Below are 18127 nucleotides of genomic sequence, written 5' to 3'. Positions count from 1 at the left end.
TTGAGACTAGAAATGTAAGACCCTGCTGGTGATTGTCTGAATGTCTCATATAGACATGGATTAATTTTATGATTCAAGATAATAGAAGAAATTATCTAGGGCTGAGACTTTTAAAAAGGTTTCTGACAGTTTTCAAAAATATATGAATGACTTAAAATTGTACTGAAAGTAGAGTACGGTGCACATGCAATAGCTGTGCAATATATTAATGATAAAAGCAAAGTTTGGTGACAGCTCAGAAACATTTCACTTTCTATTTTAATATACTTACTAGGTCATGAATACAGGCACTGTGCTTACAATTAGAGGCCTTAGTCATTCATGATCCTTGTGAGCACTTCTCTCACACTTTTGGTTTTTAAATAAAATCTTAAGAGAAGTGTGTACCCAATTAATACTGTTTATATACATATATAATATTTGTCCATTCAAGGGCTGGGCAGGCAGAGAGATAATCTTTATGTTAAACATGCTTTGAATGGAAAATGCTTTCTGAAAAAATCTGACTGTGAGTTGTTAGCTTCTACACAACTCCGTTTACCTTTAAGTATAGCCATCACGTGCAAGAAAAATCAGTCTCTTAAAGTTGTTCTTACTGGAATATTATTCTGAAACTTTCAAAAATTTCCTAGTTCAAAAAATTGAGAGTACTTACGCAAAAACAATGACAACAAAATCCAGCCAGTTCCAAGGGTCACGGAGGAAGGTGAATTCTCCCACACAAAAGCCTCTTGCAAGGATTTTTATGAGTGATTCAAAAGTATATATCCCAGTGAAAGTATATCTAAATGAAGGAATCCATTGAAATATTAGTTGTGAAATAAATAATGTCTCATTAACATCTCTACAGTTTATTATCCCTGGTTAATCAAAGGAAGGCATCTCCTGGAAGCTGCTGTTAGCATATGGACTAACTCATGGATTATACTACACAAGGGAGTTCCAGGAACTCTTAAAATATCCTTATTACAGACACTCACTGAAGATATGGGTACTTAAAGGACAGAGAGCATAGCTATTAAAGCTGCCTAGGCAATCCCAATAGAGTGCCTAAAAACAACATAGCCACTAACACCAGATACATATCATATTTATTAACAGGAAATACTGTAGCGTCTAATGATTCAAGCCTATTCCCAGTGAGTTAACATGGAAAAAAAACTGAAATAAAATTGCATGCATGGGAAAATAAACTACACTGTTTTATGGACTCAACTTCTCAACTTCTGGTAGGAAAAACAAAGCTTGAAAACGATCACTTAACCTTACTTAATGTATGCTAACTCACACTTACTCTACATTTTTGGTCCATTCTGGAGGGCTGCTCATGGTCATGAATATGCAGTTCGTCAGAATTGTGCACATGATTAGCATGCTGAATAAGGTAGCTTCCAGTCAAGGAATATACAACACCACAAAAGGAAGAGCTGATGATGATGTTGGTTGAAATGCAATAAACTTTTCTTTAGAAAACAATGGAAAATGGGTGCATAGATTGCGCTTTTGTCTCTTTAAATAAAATTATCATATTCCAAAACTATCAGACCATCCTGTCATTCCTTTTTGAGACTAATGTCTATTGAAATCTATAAAGATCTTTTCAGGTGCAGAAGAGACCATGTCTCAGTTGGAATATAGGAGCAAACACAGCATCTTAATATACTGTTAAGCTAGGCTTTGAAAAGGATATGAATGCACTAAAATCTTAATAGATATTCTTCTTAGAGGACTGAAGGGGGACAGCATGTACAGAGCAGGCGCGGCGTTGAAACGGAAGATTGCTTTCCCTTTGTTCAATACTATAAAAGTCTGCAGGAGGAAAAAGAAACAGGATGAAGCTGATCTCCCAGCATTGCAACCCAGCACATTCCTATGAGCAGTTTCTGCCTCTACTTGGTAGAGCAGGGCAGAAAAAATGCTGCCCTGGGACTTTACACGCACTTCCAATGCATGGAAGTAGCTGTCTGTCCCTGGCCAATGAACTCCAAGGCTGTTTATTTTCATTATGTGAAGAATTGAGCGACATGCAAGTATGTATTACTTATAGGCATGTCCAATTTTTAAACAATGAGACAGCACATTGTCATCCACAAAGTTCATAATGAATAACATTGAAATAAAGCAAACCCCCCCCCCCAAAAAAAAAGTCTCATATCATAAATGTATTTGTGGTGATGTGTTGGACAACACTCATAGCTCTCTTCAGCCTCATGCAGCCCAGGAGGAGTGACATGGATAGGTCAAGGGAGCTTGCAAAACATTACGTCTTTTATCATAGCACTTCAATGATTACAGCCATTTGTCATTTAGCTGTAAACATGGCATTTTTCTCTTTTGTTTTACAGATTTAAACATCTGGTAGAAACTATCTCTGATTTTGATGACAATAAAGGGAGCGCTTTAAAACTTGCTGAGAATTGTCATGGTTCACACCAAATCGGCTTTAAAAAATTCATAAATTTAAGGCATGTCAGAATTGTAAGAATCCTTTTCATTGGTGTGTGCACTTACTTACAGTTGCCTGCGGATGTGATATGCTTGCAAATGTGTGCATGTGGAGGCCAGAGGACAAAGTCAAGTGCCATTTCTCAGTGGTAATCCACCTAGATTTATGAGACAGGGTCTCTCACTGGCTTGTCACCCTCAGATTCTACTTAGGCAGGCTGGCCAGTGGGCTCCAGGGAACCCACCTATCGCTGACTTCCCAGGGCAGGGATTATAAGCAAATGCCGTAATGTTTATTTTTCTTTCTAATGTGGGTTCTGGGTTGAAACTCAGGGCTTCATCATTGCAACACAAGCGCCTTGATGACTGAGCTATCTCCCCAGCTTGGGAACTTCCTTCCAACATCTCAGTCCAATTCTTGCAGTTTCGTTGTATAACTGCAATGGTTAAAAAATGTATTTGCTAACATTCACTGAAAAAAAAAAATGCTTGTATGGTGCTCCAGTCTTCACTAATTAAAAAAAAAAAGAAGACCTTGGAGTTCAATAGCCAAATTCATTTTTAAAAGTTCATTAAAAAATTAAAAATAAAAAATCCTTAAAATGATTTTTTAAATAGTACAGGTTAATGATATTTCCCATGAATTTTGTACTTAAACAAATAGACAATAAAATATTAAAACTCAAAATATTGAACTAATCTAACGCTAAGAGCTCAAAAACACTAAGTCTTAAGTACATCATTGTTTTTGGCACATAGAATGGAAAATGCACTGATCTTTCCCTTCTGTTGTCTTGTTTCTTGACTTTTACAGACATAAACACATTTCCTACAATAAATATTTTTTACAGAATTGGGGGAATAAGTTCATGAGTCTGTTTTTACTTGTATGGGAAATCTATTTTTTCAGGTAGTCATTATCTCAACAAACTGGGCTTTCTACAAATTCATGGTGAGGAATTGTGTCATAAAAGGCAAACAAAGGAGTAAAAACTAACATTAAAAATTACTGATTATACAGTCTTAGCAAGATCAAGTTATATTGCATTTGAAATTTAAAAATAAAAAATAAAATTTAAAAATAAAAATAAAAGAATGACTTTGCTGTCTTAAATATTTTTTTCTTTTATTAAAGATATACACTTTTCCTCACATAATGTATCATGATTACAGTTGCTCTGCTTGCTACTTCTGGTTCCTTCCCATCTCCCTTCTTTTCTGGACCTGCTCCCTTTCTGTCTTTCATTAAGAAACAAACAGACTACTAAGGTATAATAATTAAAGTTAGTATTATTCGTTTGCATTTAAACTTTAAAGAAAATTTAATATCCACACACAGAGAAATTAAAATTTCTTTGAATTGCTGGCAAGATGGCTCAGTGGGTAGAGACATTTTCTACCAAGCCGGATGATGACTTGAGTTTGATCTCTAGGCTTCACATGCTGGAAGCAGAGAAAAGACTTCCACCAATTTGTCATCTGACTTCACCCATGCACCCCACATACTAAATCAATGTAAAGAAGAACAGCCATGACTATAAAACTACAGAAACGATTCACCATGTCACACCTAAACTTTCTATAGAATATGTTGAAAAATGAATCAAATCAAGTAAGCATGCCAATGTCAGTACCAGTTTAATGAACTACTAGAAAACGTGCATATTCTCAACACACTAATATGTATTTACTATAATGCTCGTGGTGTGTGGTCATTGAGTTTCATGTGTATTTTGTCTGGAACAAAATCAACAGAACTCTACCACGGAAGTCTTGATAACTTACTTTTTTGTCTGCATAGTAGGGGTCCAGGTCCTCCAGGGGCTCCGACACCATTCCAGGGGGAATGTCTCCATAGATGAAGGGCAGCTGCTTACCAGCTTCCAAGTCACTACTGGGCTTGGGACCTTCTTCATCATCTTCTTTCTTTTCATCCTTGTGTCCCTTGGCCTTTTCTTCAGAAATGCGTTGCTCAATGAGGGCAAGAGACTGTTTCGTGAAGTGGACAAAGCTCTGAGGTCCTGGAGGAGGCAGCATCGCCATCTTTTCATCCTGTATGTTTTATTTCCCCTTTAGCTCCTTAACCAAGAGGCCTGCATAAAAACAAAGAGACAATGTAACCACATGGCTTCTAGATATGATGACTAAACTGATGACAAAAATATCCAGCCTAGGGGTGTACTCAGTGGCAGTGATTGTCATTGATTACCAACTCAATAGAACCTTCGTTCCCCTAGGAGACAGACCCTGAACTCAGCTGTGAGGGATTATCTATATTGGGGTGGTCTATGGGTATGAGAGTCAGGGAATACCTAGATTAAATTAACTGAAATGGGAAGACCTTCCTTGAATGTTGGCAGTATCATTTCATGGCCTGGGATCCAGGACTGCATAAAAAGGAGAAAGCCAGTGGAAATCAAGCATTCGGCACTCTACGCTTCCATATTATGTACATAGTGTGGCTAACTGCCTCAAAGTCATGGTGCCATGACATTTGTGCCACAGTGGACTGACTATTCGCTTGAACAGTGAGCCAAAATAGACTCTCCTTTCCTTAACCTTGCTTCTTCTTGGGTATATGCTACAGCAAAAAGAAAGTAACAAATGTGGTGGTAATATACTTTCCTTTCATACACAAGAGCAGTGGCTCTGGCTTGCAAATCCAAAACATACAAACTAACAAACAAATAACAAAACAGAGGATTCAAATATAAGAAGCAATGGTTATCTAAAATCATAAGAAAATAAGATTTTGTTTTTTTAAATATTGCTGGTCAGGCAATATGTGCTACTTTGTTGAAATGTTTGAAGCTAACATATCACAGCTCTAAAGTGAAATGAAAATGATAATTTCCTAAGGAAAAAATATTTTAAATGAATTTTATTTTTCATCTGTATGTAATATATCTATACTTACTTAATATAGATATATTAAGTTGTATAATATATAAATGTTTAAAAGTGTTTACTTGAGTTATGAAGAATGCTTTTCCCAGGACTTTAATGATAGCATAAACATTAGCTTTGTTATCCATACTAGGAATCAGAGCTCTTTTCATTGTGCTCAGCATTGTGGCCCAACACAATGATGTCAGAAGGTAAGGCAGAAAATCATGTGGTCAAGACCAGCCTGGGCTATATTACAAATCCTGCCTTGAAAAAGTAATAACAACACCCTGCACTAAAGTAAAGTTCAAGTAGATCACAGACCTCAACATAAAACCAAGCACACTAAACCTCTGAGAAGAAAAAGTGGGGAAGAGCCTTGAACTCATTGGCACAGGAGACAACTTCCTGACCCGAACACCAACAACACAGGGTCTAAGATCAACAATCAATATATGGGACCTCATGAAACTGAAAAGTTTCTGTAAAGCAAAGGACACTGTCAACAGAACAAAACGACAGCCTATAAACTGGGAAAAGATCTTCAACAACCCTATATCTTACAGAGAGTTAATATCCAGAATATATAAAGAACTCAAGAAGTTAAACACTAACAAATCAATTAATCCAATTTAAAGTACAGGGTACAGAGCTAAACAGGGAATTCTTAATAGGAGAATATACAATGGCAGAGAAACACTTAAAGAAATGCTCAACATCCTTAGTCATCAGGGAAATCCAAATCAAAACAACCCTGAGATCTCACCTCACACCCATAAGAATGGCTAAGATAAAAACTCAAGGGATGACACATGTTGGAGAGGTTGTGGAGAAAAGGGAACCCTCCTCCATTGCTGGAGGGAATGGAACCTTGTAGAACCACTTTGGAAATAAATCTGGTGCTTTTTCAGAAAATTAGGAATGGTGTTGCCTCAAGATACAGCTATACCTCTCCTAGGCATACACCTGAAAGATGCTCAACCACAACAAGGACATTTGCTCAACTATGTTCATAGCAGCTTTGTTTGTGATAGTTAGAATCTGGAAACAACCTAGATGTCCTTCAACTAAGGATGGATACAGAAAGTGTGGTACATTTATGCAATGGAATAATACTCAGCAATTACAAACAAGGAAATTAGGAAATTTTTCCTTACAGGAAAATGGTGGGAACTAGAAACGATCATCCTGAGTGAGGTAACCCAGAAGCAGAAAGACACATATGGTATATACTCATTTATAAGTGGTTATTAGCCATATAACATAGCATAAAAATACTAAAATCTATAGTCCTAAAGAAGGATAAAACAACAAGGAGGACCCTAGGGAAGAGGCTGAAACATCATTGAGAAGGGCAAACAGGATAGACATCGGAAGTGGGAGAAGACAGGGAAAAGGACAGGAGCCTACCATAGAGAACCTCTGAGAGATTCTATACATCAGGGTATCCAAGCAGATGCTGAGATTAATGGCCAAACTTTGGGCAGAGTTCATGGAACTCTAGGGAAGAAGGGGGAGACTGAAAGACCTGGAGGGAACAGGAGCTCCACAAGGAGAACAACAGAGCCAAAGGGGGTCCTTCAAAGACTGATGCTCCCACCAAGGACCATGCATAGGAGGACCTAAACCCCCTGTTCAGATGTAGGCCATAGGCAGATCAGTCTCCAAGTGGATTCCCTGGTAAAGGGGGCAGGGGTTGTCTCTGACATGAACTTAGTGACAGGCTTTTTGATCACCTCTTTCTGTGGGGTGCTGCCTTGTCAGGTCACAGAGGAAGATGATGCAGCCAGTTAGGGTCAAATAGAAGAGAGAGGTCCAACCCTATCAGGGTACTAGGGGAGGGACATAGGGGGAGAAGAGCGAGGGTGGGTAGGACTGTGAGGAGACAAGGCGGGGCTACAGCCAGGATACAAAGTGAATAAATTGTAATAAATAATAATAAATTAATAAAAAAAGAGAAAAAAGGAAAAACAAAACAAACAACAAAGTTGACCAGTTGTTCATTTCCTGACCTCCTCACATGCAGAAAGAGGGTAAATTAGGAAGAGTTGTTATATTCTGCTTCCCCCCCAAAAAAAGCCTAATGTAAACTGCATGTGAATTGTAGTAATGGCAATACTATGCATATAATTGTATAAAGAGATTGTTGAAACTATTTTTAACCAGGATTTCTCCTATTCCTGTGGCCAAACTAATAAGCTTCAATTAGGACAAAGTAGATTATTTTTCTCCTCAGGCAGCTGGGCAAATTGCAAGTTGAGCTGATTGAACAGCAAGGTCCTAAAGTGACCTAAATAAAAATGGAATCTGCAACGGTGCACAGAGATGTCAAACTTGGGGTGCAGCTCACCTGTTACTACAGCTGCCTCCAGCTTCCCTTACTCTGCTGGATGACTAGTTAAGGCACGCAGAAATTGCAGATTTCTTCAAAAGCTTAACACAAGACTTTTTGAATGTAGTTTGTTTTAAGGTTTGTAGAACAAATTCAGCTTTTCTGAGGGACACTTTTCACGGCTTGTTAGGTAGCTGACATATCACGGCACATGTCCTCATGTTTCCGTTCTATGCTGGTAACTCATCTTTATTCACAGGAAGTGCCTCACCAAACACTAGTTCTGCACATTTCATTATAGCAGACACTTACAGGTGTGAGAATTAAGAGGAAATTCTCCTTGTCTTCAACAAACTTTTGTGTGAAAAAGGCGCACTCTCCACTCCAAAACCAGACTCAGCTTCATGCTACTAAAGGCAAATATGACAGAGTAGCTCACATCATCTTTCCACTCTCTTGTAGAAACACAGATAGAGGATTAAGACCATGTCAGGTGATAATCACAGATTAATAGAAGATGCCATATTGTGCCATAGATTGTGGTACAAAGTTGGATATTTCTGACATAAATTGCATTCTTGGTCTTTTCTCTGTTCACTGGCTACAGTGAAGAACTGAAAGACATTGATAGGGAGAAGCAGAGACAGATTTGACAAGACTGAAAACATTGAAAGCTGTGCAGTGTAATATTTGGGAATAACACATCCATACTTATACACTCAGAATTATGAAACTGTATAATCATGAATGAGGAAGAATGGCCACCAGGAGTTAATATTATTACTGTTTGTGAAAAAAATATCTTGATAGTCAATTAACTGTACTAGCTCTTGAGTTGACTCTGTTTGTTTGGTACAGTGTATAGAACTGTCATCACAAACCTGCTGATCTGAATCCAGATGTTTGTAGCTTTATTGAATTTATTTTCATTTAATTTGAGACGTAGGCACGTGGGTACAATTGCCCTTAATGCCTAAGACATTCCACAGCATTTCTGGAACCAGTACAGACAGAGGTTCCCAGCCTCCACAGACTTTCAGTGGGCTCTTGGTAAAATGACCGAACAGCTAATGATTATACACATTCTGAAGTAGATGGTAAGGACTTCTGTTATTTCTCTCTCAAGAAATGCTTGATAAAAATCCATGGAAATAGATACATGTCATGACTTGTGATGGCTATGCTTAGTTCCATTATTTTTATAAGTTTATTTTATTTTCTTCCTTTCCCTTCCTTTCTCCTCCCTTCACCCTTCTTTTGATCTGTCTCTCTGTCTCTTTATTTATCATCTATCTATCTATCTATCTATCTATCTATCTATCATCTATGTATCATCTATCCATCTATCTATCTAGTGTATGTATATATGTATGTATACATGTATCTAATCTATCATCTAATGTATGTATATACGTATGTGTGCATGTATCTATGTAATCTATCATCTATCTATCTATCCGTTTATCCATCCATCCATCATCTACATAACTATGTATTTATCTATTTATCTATCTAATGTATGTATGTATGCATGTATTTATCTAATCTATGGCATATCTATCTATCTATCTATCACCTGTTTTCATCATTACTTTCACTATTCATGCATATCTTCAGCACACAGGCTCCTTAATAACCAAATGTTATACAAAGAGAGTAATATATATATATATATATATATATATATATATATATATATGACAAATTAACATTTGCAAGACCAGAGGCAACATTTTTGTGATGAATGACAAAAGAATGGAGATATTAAGTACCAATTTAACATTTCTCAAAAATAAAATTATAGAAATAATGATTGGATTCTATCATCTTCATCTAGACTGGGAAAGTGAAACTTCATTTTGTTCTAGAAATAAGACTGCTTTCAACAAGAGCAGGTCTAGTTGGCCTCTGAATGTCATTGGAAATTATAATAACAACAGGCTGTTGAGATGGTTGGGTAGAAAGGTTTTAATGGGAAACATGACTAAAACTGAAATCTTCAACCTAAAGATGTCAGTGTTGGAACAGAGCCTGTCTGTTTCCACAGCTGCTTCCAACCTTCCTTCCTGGTATATGGGTAATTAGACCATGAACATTTTCATCACTGAGGAACAGCTTAAGAACGGATATTTATGAGCAAAGATTTGAATAGAGAAGCAAAGCTCAAAAATGCTAATGAAATAAGAATGTAAAAGTACAGAAACTCTGTGTGAAAGCTAACTTCACTTAATGTGAGTAGGTATTTGCCTAAGGCACGCAGTGCACCATATGCATACGGTGCCTCAGATGCCCTGGAGCTGGAGTTACAGATGCCTGTGAGTCACTGTGTGTGGGCTGGGACTGGAACCTCTGTCCTCTGGAAGAGCAGCCAGTGCTCTTTCTGAAGAGCTTAAGATAGCCTGAATATAACTCCATTTTGAAATAAAGATCTTGACTGGGAACTGAATTCAGGTACCAGGAAATATCACAGAATGTACACCTGGCAGAAAACAAAGTTAACTCTCCTAGCAACAGCCTCCAGGAAATATCAGAGAATAAATGCTTCATAGAAAATAGAGACAAACTCCCTGGCAATAATCAATGGGAATCGGTTGAGAATCAGGTGGGAAAAATTTCCCCAATGTTTCAGATACGGTTTAGAAAAATAGCCATTGTGATTATATGCCTTAGCCATTGTGATTATGTGCCTCAGAAAAGGTCACCCCGCCCTGCTAAACTTCATCCAATTCTGTAACGCCAAGGCTTGTGCCCCCCTGCTTGCTGCCATGGAAACCCCCGGCTCACAGACTTTCCCTTTAAAAATCCTGTTCACTCAGAGCTCGGGGTCCCACTTCTCTACTGCTGCGCCAGTGAGACTTGGGTCCTGAGTTCGATCGCTCTCGTAATAAAGCTTTCTTGCAATTGCATCGAGTCGTCTCCTGGTGGTCTCTGAGGGTCCCGTGAACCTGGCATAACATTTGGGGGCTCGTCCGGGATGCCTCAAGACCTCTAGGACTCCTGGCCCGGAGAGCTTAAACCCGCGGGTAAATGTCTTCTATGTTGTCCATCTGCTTTAAATGTTTGTTTGCCTTTATTCTTTGTTTCTTATCCTGAAAAGCCTCGAGGTGCTTACGGGAGCAGCCAGATTAGGTATGACAGACATGTCGGGGCCTAGGCTGTGGGGGCTTCAAAAGACGTTTTGATGTCCTGGAATTTCTGCCTCCTCGGGATGCCTGGGATAGGGAAACTGGAGTGAGGATCTGTTTCTGCCTCCGGAGTGAGGATCGGTTTCCTGGAACTTCTGTGGCAGAGAAGTCCAGGTTTTGTCTGTTTCTGCCTCCTCGGAACCCCTGGGATAGGGGGACTGGAGTGAGGATCTGTCTTTACCTCCTCGGAACTTCTGGGATAGGGTAACCGGAGTGAGGATCGGTTTTCTGGAACTTCTGTGGCAGAGAAGTCCAGGTTTTCAGTGTTACTTGGTCTCTGTGTGTGATTAATTGTTTTCCCCACCTTGGTGTTGTGCCGGGAGTTACTGTTTAATTTTTGTGATAAATTGTTTGTGGTTTTCGTCTACTTGAGAGTGCTTGATTTTACTTTTGTTTAAAACTGCAGTTGTTTTCGTTTCTATGATTTCAGTTTTGTCCCGTGATGTTAGCCCGGGTATAGGCTGTAAGTTGTTGCCTTTGGTTTCGTTTTTGTCTGAGACAACCGGTTCTTTTTGTGTATGAGTGATTTACTATTTGTTGAAATTGTTCTCCTTACTTCTTCTGCGTTCTCCTGAATTCTCTTGACAAATAGACTGACTGACGATATGGGACGGAATACCTCCAAACCTCTTGACTTGATTCTGACTCATTTTGGAGAAGTTAAAACTAGAGCTCACGGTCTTTCAGTTGATGTGAAAAAAAAAAAAAAATGACTTTTGTTGCAGCTCAGAATGGCTCACCTTCAATGTGAGCTGGTTGCCAGAAGGAACTTTCCATCTTCCCACTGGCCTTGAGATGGGAAATAGAGTCTTTCAGAAAGAATGCGGGCACCCAGACCAAGTGCCCCATATTGTAGTTTGGAAGGATCTAGTTATTCATCTGCCTCCATAGATTAAGCCTTTTCTGACCCCCACTAACAGTCCTCCTTCCACAGGCTCTCCGAAACCAGAGGCCACTGCCCTGGCTCCATAGACCACCCCTTAATCTGTTTTACAGGATGGGACTCCCATGGAAATAATTTTTCCACCTCCTCCTCCTCCCACTCCTCAACCAACTCCTGTTCCTTTATCCAGGTTGGAACCATCGTCTGGCCCAACTCCAAGAACCCAAAGCCTCCATGCAGCTTCTCCCTCTGGGGAACCACAGGCAGATTCCACAGTCCTTCCCTTATGGGACACGGGGCCCTCCAGATGCTAATGGCAATCAATCTCATCATTACTGGCCTTTTGCCACATTACAGGTTTAACTGGAGAACTCAGAATGCCAAGTTCTCTGCTTTTTACCCACCAGCCCACCCAGGACGATTGCCAGCAGCTTTTACAGGTCTTGTTTACCAAGAGGAGTGGGGACATATTATTTCAGAGGTGCACAAAAATGTCCCAGACACTACAGGAGTTCCAACTACAGATCCCATATTGATGATTACTTTCCCTATGAGAGGCCCAATTGGGATTACAACACGACTACAGGTAGGGAACGTCTCCTACTCTACTATCAGGCTCTGTTGGCAGGTCTCAAGGCGGTCACAAGATGGCCCACTAATTTGGCCAAGATGTACAGAAACAGGAAAGAATAGGCCAGCATTTGTGTCCAAGGTAATTCAGAATGTAGCTAAGTTTATTGGGGCAGATTGGAGATTGCATTGTGCATATAGGCCCCAAAGTTCAGGACAGGTAGAAAGGATGAACAGAACATTAAAAGAGACCTTAACAAAATTGACCTTGGTGACTGGCACTGACTGGGTGATGCTCCTTTCCATTTCCCTTTATAGGGTTAGGAATTCCCCTTACCAGCTAGGTTTAATTCCCTTTGAGATTATATATGGGATGCCAGCCCCTATAGTACCCAACCTTAAGATTGATGCTACTGCTGAAATGGATTAAAACAGGTTTTGAGAAATGTTTAAGGCTTCTGTGCAAGCAGGCAGCTCTTAAAAGGGCAACAGCAGCTTCTCAGGTAAAAAAAAAAAAAAAAAAAAAAAAGGCTGCAAGCCTCTATGGTCATAAAAATTGGATTTAACAGGTAACAAGATGTTCCTCCCTTAAAATTATAGCTAAAGGAAATAAAAATAAGTTTTGTAATTTTGTTTGTTTGTTTTGAGTATATAAGTTAACTATGTTCTATATATCTTGATATATGTTATTGATTATTAAGTATATTAATAATCAATACTGCACATAATTTCTGTCCTGTTTTAAAAACCAGGATTATAAAAATAATAAGGTGTAAAACTATGTTTATATAAGATATTAAAAGTGCACCTTCATGTGTTTATATATAGGAACTTCTTTTGCTGGCAGCAAACATCAAAATAATACATTTAATATTGATTTTAAAAGTACTGAATTGTTTGCATTGTTAAAATTTGGTTTTGCCTTTTAAAATTATGGTTATACTTTGTGACTTCATTCCTAAAAAGGATACCTTATTTTGATATTTCAAAAACAGGTTTAAAAAGAAAAAGAAACTATGTTTAAGGCAATAAAACATTTTAAAGTTTATCAGGTATTTTAGACAATGACCTTAGGCATTCTAACAGAGAACTTGGAACAGTTTCTCAATCCTTTGGGGTAGAACAAAAGACTTTGATATTTGTTTTGTTAATTTTACCAAATAAAACCAAGTTATACTATTTGAGCCAATTATAAAAATTGCAGTTTTGATAAAATAATAAAAATAATTCTGATAAAAACTTTTATGTGGTTTAAAAATTAAAAAAAAAATGTCTGGTTAAATCAAAAGAATGGAGCTGGGAAAAGCCTAACCTGAAGATATACAGACTGTTATAAAAGATATAAATTGTATTTGCTTTGGTTTTTACACCTGCAAGCATGATTTGAGAAAGAACTGTAAGATATATTGTTCTTCATTTGAAAGGCTAATGTTTTTTTCAATGCAAAATGTTTTCTTATGCTTTTTAGCCCAGGTTTATATAGGGTTATATTCAACTCATTTTTAATTATTATAAAAATATATGCCTGGTTGCCAGTTCCTATATAAATTATTTAATGCTGTCTCTAAATGAAATTTTTGTCCTTTATACTTTTTTGCTGTTCAGTTTTAATGCAATATGATAGGATGACAAGATTTTCTGGCCCTTCTATGTATTGTATTTGATTGAAAGTTTTGCTTTGATTTTAGTTCAGAAAGATATTTAAAGTTATGTTAATAAACATAAATAACTATATAACTATATATTTATATTTATATAAATATAAATAACTGCTAATAAATCTGGTTAGTTATAAGAATGGATTTTATCTTGTATTTTGTTTATGTTTTTAAAGTTAAGCCTAGGATGGGTAATTATAAAGTTGGCCTACATAGATCTACTAAAGATGAATATGGGCTTAAAAATATTTATTTAAAGAATATGACAAAATTAAAAATTATGGCATTCTATTTCATAGGATGCAAATTAAAATAAATAATTTAAAGAAAGATAAAAAAATAATTCAGATATGCCGGCCCTCAAACTTGTCAGAGATCTGATGAATATGGCATTTTAACATGTGTAAGTTTATTATGACAGCAAGTCCCAAAATCCTAGCAGTAGCTCCCACAAGGTCTCCAAGAAGATTTGGGCACAATGTGACTCTGGATTATGGTATGCTAGCCACTGGGCAAGACTGCCCCAACTGGCCCACTGCCTGGGCCCAGCCTACACTGTGGATAAAACTGTGGACACCTGGAGAGTCAATGTTTCACGTTGCTAAGGGCGAGGTGAGGCCATTCTCTCGTTTCTTTCTCCACAGAAACAGTCTCTCATCTTCTGTGCCTGATTGCTGAACTGCCCTGCTCATGATGCCAGGAGACCACAGGAGCCAAGAACAGCTGCCTAGAGTGATGGACTGACTAGTTGTCACTGTCATTTTGATTGGTACATGGATTGGTACATACTTATCCTTCTCAGGTCTCTGATTACATTCATGGTTAAGCTAAGATAATGGTAGCCTTGCAGCTTAAGAGCAGATAGTTAGATCCATTGTTAGTGTATTGGTTAATTTATTAGTTAGTTAAAATTGCCAGGTACAAGGTTTTCTATTTAAAGAAGGCAAGCAGGTTTGCCTAGCCTACAGGCTTCATGTTAATTATCTATGTCTTATAATGGATGGCTAGATAGAAAGATAATGGAGTTTATATAGGGTCTGAGGATATAAGTGTTTATGTTTTGAGAATCTAAAAAATGTGTTTGGTTTGGGAAAATGTTTCAGGGTTTATAAATACAAAAAGATTGGAGGATATAAATAGATGTTTTAAAATATATAAACATAAATTTTAATGATACAGAAAAATAATTTGAGGCATATTAAAAAGGGGAGGTATTTTAGATTTCTCTCCTCTCTCTCTGCTATTGTTGTACTTATGTTGTTATAAGATTTTAGGAGTCCAGAGTTATGATATTGCCTAATACAGTTCTGATAAGCTGATTGCTTTATATCTAGTCACAAGTTTAAGATTTTAATTGCCTTTTGATGGTTTTCTGGAGATAAATATAAAAATGCATTTCATCATGCTAAACACATATATACAATGTGGATATTTGACCCAAAAGCCAGAGCTTTTACTATGATATGTTTAATATTTGCCATTTTTGAGGTAGAGTTGATACAGAAGTTAAAAATATTTTAAATCTATTTTTTCTAGTTGCTTTGTTAAGGGAAGTCCAAGCATCCACAGTTCAGCACTAAAGCCACTAATATATTTCTGCCTAACTTTCCAATGTAACATGGATATGGGAACTAAAAATGAATGCTAAGAAGATCTGACAAAAAGTGGCCCAGCTCTATTGGTGGCTGATTACCAACAGCTGTATCCACAGTTAAAATGTTAGTTTCAGATCATGGATACACTTAAATTGTTGCTACACAAAATGTTTTAGAAAATCAAAAAGTCATGAGACCTGAATTTGACATAGCTCAAACAGACCCCAGATGAGTTTTTCCCTAGTCTTGTGATTCCTCATTTTTCCCATTTATTAGACAAATTTTAATTTCTGTTTCTAGTTTAAACTTGTCTCAGCAGATTTTCATCTGGTTGAAACTGCAAGCTGAGATCTGAACTTCCTGGAAGCTGTCATGATTATTCACTGCCTCCTCGGGTGGACCACCTAACCAGACGTTTCTGAGGACTGCCCCATTGCCCAGCCTTTGACTGGTATTTCAGCCTTCCTAGCCCCTGATGTCAACGGTCCTACTGTCAGCGTTGAAGTAGTTTCAGAAGACAAGACCACCGGTCCAAAATCCCTCCTACAGGCTGAAATGCTAAGTCAAAGGTGGCTCCCTGATATTGGCTATTATCTTGGGGATTGCTTAGCTGGAACAGAAACTAGTATTGCAATACAATACTGGATGTACAAAGCCAGAGTTATAGCAGCTCAAGGGCAGAATCTGTTGCTTTTGGCCATTTTTGGATCAGGCTTACTTAACAAGTTGTTAAAATATTAGAAAAGACTAGGAACTATATAGTTAATGGTAATAAAAACGCAATACAGTCAGCTTGGAGATGACCTAAAAGACCTTGAACTATAAGAGCCCAAGATTGGCCTCTTCAGTTACATGGAAAGGGGGAAATGAAGAGCTTAAGATAGCCTGAATATAACTCCAATTTGAAATAAAGATCTTGACTGGGAACTGAATTCAGGTACCAGGAAATATCACAGAATGTACACCTGGCAGAAAACAAAGTTAACTCTCCTAGCAACGGCCTCCAGGAAATATCAGAGAATAAATGCTTCATAGAAAATAGAGACAAACTCCCTGGCAATAATCAATGGGAATCGGTTGAGAATCGGGTGGGAAAATTCTCCCCAATGTTTCAGATACGGTTTAGAAAAATAGCCATTGTGATTATATGCCTTAGCCATTGTTCTTGTGTGCCTCAGAAAAGGTCACCCCGCCCTGCTAAACTTCACCCAATTCTGTAACGCCAAGGCTTGTGCCCCCCTGCTTGCTGCCATGGAAACCCCCGGCTCACAGACTTTCCCTTTAAAAATCCTGTTCACTCAGAGCTCGGGGTCCCACTTCTCTACTGCTGCGCCAGTGAGACTTGGGTCCCGAGTTCGATCGTTCTCGTAATAAAGCTTTCTTGCAATTGCATCGAGTTGTCTCCTGGTGGTCTCTGAGGGTCCCGTGAACCTGGTATAACATTACCTACTGAGCCATCTCTCCGGCCTGCAGAAACTCTTTAAAATATTGAATGAAAGACATCACTGACAGGAAAAAAGAATGTAAGACAGAAATAACATTGAAAATGGAAGACATATAGAAAATTAAAGTAAATATAATGAAAAAAACAGATGAAAACGTTTCCCTAATGAAGTATTAACATAATAGCATATCACAGTGCAAAACTCGGCAAAGAACAAAATGACCATAAATATACAAATAGTTTATCAGCATTTCAAGTTACCTATGTCAAACATCACAAGGAAAGAAATAAAAACCAAAATATGAAAAGCCAGATATAGTTTATTAATATACAAAAGGTATTAATAAAACAATAATGATGTTTGAGATGAAATGTCTAGACAATATGAATAAATAAGGTGTCCAACAGTTTGCAAATATATTTTGCAAACCTAGGAAAAGTCTTAAATATACTGGCTGATGTGAAGTACATTTGTCAGTATAAATGCTTTCCCTTCTAGGAATTTGTCCAAATCCAATAATGTAAAATGTCTTCTAACAATTGTGAAGATATATATTGAAATGCTTTTGCATTATATAAAATTGTAATCAATACAAAAGTCAGACCTTATTAACTAACAAAACAAACATTTAAGGATAAACCTGAGCAGCTTTTAAAGAGTGCTTTTATTGATTAATAAATTATAAACAGCTTATAATGGATAATTGATGGAATGCAAATTTGCATTCACATATATGTTAAACTAAAATTTTAAACTTATAGAAATACATTCAGTATGTGATGCATTTAATAAAAGCAATCCCTGGTCTACAAGAATCAATTATTCTTTAACAAAATTTAATGTATTTATTTATTTGTGCAAATGTTTTTTTAGTAAAATATTAAAATCTTGTTGTATCTCACACGGTGTGGGGTGGACGTCAACCTTTAGATGTCAGTTTTCTCCCTCCCTCATGTAGGTCCTGAGGATCAAACTAAGGTTGTCAGATTTGATAGTGAGCAATTTTACACTCTGGGCAACCTTACCAAATCATATGGACTATTTTAAAACATTATTTCTATTAATTGATCCACATTTTGTTTTAAACATTTTATGCCATAAAATGTCATATTCTTAATTAAATTTTTA

General features: G+C 37.4%; 1 protein-coding gene across 1 annotated transcript in view; it reads right to left on the bottom strand.

Moving 5' to 3' along the window:
• Scn9a (sodium voltage-gated channel alpha subunit 9) overlaps positions 1 to 18127 on the bottom strand; it is a 163576-nt gene that overhangs the window by 85720 nt on the left and 59729 nt on the right. The window contains exons 2-5 of the mRNA XM_055600182.1: positions 4231 to 4538; positions 1691 to 1809; positions 1295 to 1384; positions 656 to 784 (exon numbers count right to left, since the gene is read on the bottom strand). Of these exons, the coding sequence (XP_055456157.1) occupies positions 656 to 784; positions 1295 to 1384; positions 1691 to 1809; positions 4231 to 4488 (596 nt within the window). The 5' untranslated portion in view covers positions 4489 to 4538. The remainder of the gene's footprint in view (positions 1 to 655; positions 785 to 1294; positions 1385 to 1690; positions 1810 to 4230; positions 4539 to 18127) is intronic.

The sequence above is a fragment of the Psammomys obesus genome, unplaced genomic scaffold (assembly GCF_907164565.1).
Source record: "Psammomys obesus unplaced genomic scaffold, mPsaObe1.curated_primary_1811, whole genome shotgun sequence".
Lineage (NCBI taxonomy): Eukaryota > Metazoa > Chordata > Mammalia > Rodentia > Muridae > Psammomys > Psammomys obesus.
The sequence above is the reverse complement of the archived record's forward strand: the minus strand, read 5'-3'. Positions and strand labels throughout refer to the sequence as shown.